The sequence below is a fragment of the Ovis aries genome, chromosome 1 (genome assembly GCF_016772045.2).
Source record: "Ovis aries strain OAR_USU_Benz2616 breed Rambouillet chromosome 1, ARS-UI_Ramb_v3.0, whole genome shotgun sequence".
In the NCBI taxonomy this organism is placed as follows: Eukaryota; Metazoa; Chordata; class Mammalia; order Artiodactyla; family Bovidae; genus Ovis; species Ovis aries.
Genome location: NC_056054.1, coordinates 203507963 through 203512728, shown reverse-complemented (window position 1 = coordinate 203512728; position 4766 = coordinate 203507963). Strand labels below are relative to the sequence as shown.

The 4766-nt window shown below is 50.1% G+C and overlaps 1 protein-coding gene across 1 annotated transcript; it reads left to right on the top strand.

The window, feature by feature from the left end:
- Positions 1-3928, top strand: LOC101106649 (general transcription factor IIF subunit 1-like). The gene is given in 3 exon segments (XM_042243772.2): positions 1-3373; positions 3375-3557; positions 3850-3928. Coding segments are annotated over 3 exon segments (1491 nt in total). The 5' UTR covers positions 1-2144.
- Positions 3929-4766: the final 838 nt, after the last annotated feature.

Below are 4766 nucleotides of genomic sequence, written 5' to 3'. Positions count from 1 at the left end.
ACTCCAAGAGGAAGAGACAGTGATCTTGCAACACGGAAGCCACTGGTGATATTGTTCCAAGACCTTTGAAAAGACCAAAGCCGGACTGAAGCGGACTCAGTAGAGAACGGGAGACAGTGGGTACAAGGATACCTTCAGGTGACTTTTTTTTTTTTTTTTAAGGAAGGGGAGCAGAGAAATGGGATGGTAGCTAGAAGGGAAGGAAGGGCCAAGAGTTTTTCCTCAACATTAGGAGAAATGATAGTATGATTGGATGTTTATGGAAAAGAGTAGAGAGGGAAAATCTGATGTTGTGAGAGAGAAAGAGGTAGATTTACTGGGGAGATGTCCTTGAGGTTGAGGGATTGGCTTTACTCAGGACCACGGAAGGTTTATCCACAGTCAAGGAGGTAATACAGACTATGCCAGCTCAGATGCTGTAGGTGGAAGTTCAGCACAGTTCTTTTCGGACAGATTTCATTTCCTCAGTAAAGCAGGAAGCAAGGTTGCAAGTAAAGAGTGAAGACAGAGAAGGTGTTGGAGGTGTGAGGGGAACACGGGTGAAGAAATCGTCATCCAAACCTATAGGAGAGTGAAAGGATTATAGGATATATCAGATGATTGTCTGGCCACACACAGTCGAGATGTGCTTGAGGTTCGTGGTCATGAGTTTCAAGAGAAAACAGTCAGCAGTTTAATATCTTTTTCTCCAGTCAGGTTCAGGTGCATGAAGACAGGTGTGGAGGAGGTGTAGGGCTGGATTTAACTTGGTTTCTCATGATTCTAATCAAGTATCATGAAGTGAAAGAGGGGCAGGGGAATTAGATTGTGATAAAGAGAGCAACTGTAAAAATTGGCTGAGGAAATTAAATTTGGTAAGGATGGAAGAGGGGACATCTGGAGAAAGAGATTGAGAAAAATGGACTTTAGGTCCTTGTGTGGAGTCTGGTTAATAAGGGAATGAGCTAGAAATATGGAAGATGAGGGCAGGAATTGGGATGCACAACCAAGATTGTTGGCTTTAATTACTGGTAAGTCCATATCTATAGATTTATTGTGAAGTATGTGGTGGAGGCAAGGTGGAGGACAAAATCAGGTACTGAGAATTTGAGGGTGGTGGTGACGTGGTGGAGGGATGCTCACTAACTCCTCTTGCTCAGAATCCCAGGAGTGTGTCGTGTTGTGTGTGTGTGTGTGCTTTTCTTAATCATTATAGTAAAAATAGAAAACACTTTAAATATGTAGAGCCCACAACTTTCATACAGCAAAAGAACAGTCATTCTTTGGCAAGAACTACCTGAGTTTGAAATATTGGTTGGCTTTCTTTGTTCAAGTCCCTAGACAGCTGTTGAAAATGTGGGTCTGAAATGTGGGAGTAGAGTTGGAGAGCTGGGAAGTAGCTTAATAAAAGTAAAGACTGAAGCAATGTGAGTGGCAAGACTGTCTGGAGAGAATGTGTACATTAAGAATCAAGCCCAAGAGTGGACTCTGGGGAGAACCTATATTTACTGGGCTGTGCTGTGCTTAGTCACTCAGTCTTGTCCGACTGTTTGCGACCCCATGGATTGTAGCCCACCAGGCTCCTCTGTCCTTGGGGATTCTCCTGGCAAGAATACCGGAGTTGGTTACCATGCCCGCCTCCAGGGGATCTTGACAACCCAGGGATCGAACCCAGGTCTTCCGCATTGCAGGCAAATTCTTTACCTTCTGAGCCACCAGAGGTCAGGACGAACCAAAAAAGCTACATAGGACTCTGCATGACTGGGTTATCAACGTCTTGGATTATCCGCGTGAGACCTCATCGGTGTGATTGGGTTATCAACGTGACTGGGTCATCCCATGATGACGTTATCAGCCAGGGCACAGAAGGTGCTGCCTTAAGCTTGGAGTAGCTTGTTTGGACTAGGCTTGCTGGAGAGTTTCTATTCAGATTTAGGAGCCTGCGCAGGTGCAGCTGCGGCACGGGAGGCTTCTGAGGCTGACCACTGACCCAGCGCCGCCTCCGGATAGCTTTTCTCAGCATCGATGGTACCCCCCCTGGGCTTGAGGTCCTTGATCTAGACCAGAGACCTGATCCCTCGAGGGTGGCTTCCCAGAGACCGGAGGATGCAGACCTCGCAGGAAGCGAAAAGGACGAGGTTCCGACTGGACCCTGACCATTGCCCATGGTGGCCCTTGGCCCCAGCAGTCAGGATGTCACTGAGTATGTCGTCCGAGTTCCCAAAAATACCACCAAAAATTTTAATATCATGGCTTTCAATGCAGCCGATAAAGTCAATCTCGCTACTTGGAATCAGGCCTAGCTGGAACGCGACCTGAGCAACAAGAAAATTTACCAAGAGGAGGAGATGCCCAAGTCGGGAGCTGGCAGGGGGTTCAGGTGCAAGATCAGGGAAGAAGCGCTAAGAAAGAAATACGGCATTGTCCTCAAGGAGTCCCAGCCCAAGGACCAGCCTTGGCTGCTTCAGGTGGAGGGCCAATTGGGCTGGAAGTTCAAGGGCATAAAGAGGGGAGGCGTGATAGAGCACACATCCTATTACATCTTCACCCAGTGCCCTGACGGAGCCTTTGAGGCCTTCCAGGTGCACAACTGGTACAACTTCATGCCGCTGTCCAAAGGCTGCACGCTTACGGCCTGGGAGGAGTGGGAGAGGAGAAACCCAGTCCCGAACCATTTAAGCATCAAGCAGCAGTGGTGGTGGAAGGACCAGGAGGAGGATGACAAGGAGAAAGAGAAGCCAGGCTGCAAAAAAGCTGATGAGCTGTGCATCTGTGACTTGGAGGACGACCTGGAGATGTCCTCCAACGACAGCAAGGCCAGTGGAGAGGAGGGCGGCTGGGGCCCCAAGGTCAAAAAGAAGGTGCCATCCAGCAAGGGGGGCCAGAAGAAAAAGAAGAAGGGATCAGATGATGAGGCCTTTGAGGTTAGAGATAATGGTGACTTCAAGGGCCAGGAGGTGGACTACATGTCCGCCAGCCGCAGCAACTCCCAGGAGGAGCTGGAGGGCAAGCCCAAGGTCACCCAGCAGGGGGAGAGCCCCAAGGGCATGGACAAGCAGAGCATGAGCTGTGATGAACGCCAGGAGGACAAGAAGGCGCCCATGCTGCAGGAGAAGAAGCAGAGGAAACACAGCTGCGAGGAGAGTGACATCAACAGAGAAACCTCCTTGGTGTGCTTTATGGTAAAGAAGATGCCCCCTAAGAGGGAGCAGAAACGGTTGGGAGGCAACAGCTGGCTGGGCACACCCAGCACCGAGGCTGGCAGCACTTCCTCCACCCTTCAGGCAGCTGCCAGCAAGCTGGAGCAGGGGAAGCAGACCATCGAAATGCCGGTGGCCAAACAACTGCAACTGGACACTGGGCCCCAGAGCCTGTCGGGGAAGTCAACCCCCCAGCAGTAGTGATGTGAAAGTGACCAAGGATGCTGGGCCCTGCTACCTGAGGTGGAAGCCCATGACCTCTGAGGGCCAGCTGGGAAATTTCCAGACCAAGAAGACAGGGCTGTGTGGTGAGCAGACGCCTGCTGGTCAGATGCTTGAGTTCATGAATTCTGAGTGCAAGATGATCAATGATAAGATGCCTTGCTCCCTCGGGAATCATGCTCCCCACAAACAAACATACACTATTTTTAATGATAATAATAATCTAATGGGAAGAAATGTAGAAGGGTTCAGAAGACACAGGGAAGAAGGACTTCAGAGTAAGGGAGTAAGGGCCCAAGGTAACGCACAGTCAGGTTGCTCAGGCTGAGAACTGAAGGTTGTGCAAAACTGTTTGCCAAAGCAGTGGCTGAAGTCAGAGTTGTGGCCAAGAAGATCTGTGCACAAGAAGGCTCCTGTATCACTCCAACCTGTTCCTGCCTTCCATCAGGTCCACTTCCTTCCACAGAGACCCCATCAAGAAAGTGGTCAGCTACAGTCTCTGCAAGAACATAATACTAGAGTGTTAGCAGAACAAACAGAGGATCTTCCCAACCCAGGGATCCAACCTGAGTCTCCTGCATTGGCAAGTGGGTTCTTCACTGCTGTGCCATCTGGGTATACTCCTACTAACAGCTTAATCTGAGGGTCAAGACAGGGTGTAGGTCTTACCATCTACCCTTGCCTTTTAAATTTTTATTATTTATTTATTTTTGGCTGCCTTGGGTCTTTGTTTCTGCGGGGCTCTCTCTAGCGTGGCGAGCAGGGACTACTCTCTAGTGTGGCGCTTCACTTTGCGATGGCTTCTCTTGTTACAGAGCATGGGCTCCATAACACGGGCTTCAGTAGTTGTGGCTCCCAGGCTCTAGAGCACAGCTCAGTAGTTGTGGTGCACAGGCTTAATTGCCCTGCTGTATGTAGGATTTTCCGGGACCAAGGAGCAAACCTGTGTTCCCTGCATTGCAAAGCAGAGTCCCAACCGCTGGGCTACCAGGAAGTCCATCTGCCCTTGTCTGGAGTCTCCTGGAGACCTTGCTGCCCCTGCTCACCTCCAGAAGCCTCCAGGCCTTCTTGCATTCCTCCACCCTTGTTTCCCTCCCTGCAGGGGGAGGGGTGGCAGTTGATTACATAACAGTCAATTTTATGAGCCATTTTAGTAGGTGGAGGGCTTCCCTGGTGGCTCAGATGGTAAAGAATCTGCCTGCAATGCAGGAGACCCGGGTTAGGAAGATCCTCTGGAGAAGGGAAAGGCTACCCACTCCAATATTCTTGCCTGGAGAATCCCATGGACAGAGGAGTCTGGCGGGCTACAGTCCATAGGGTGGCAAAGAGTCGGACATGACTGAGCAACTTTCACTTTCACCTCAC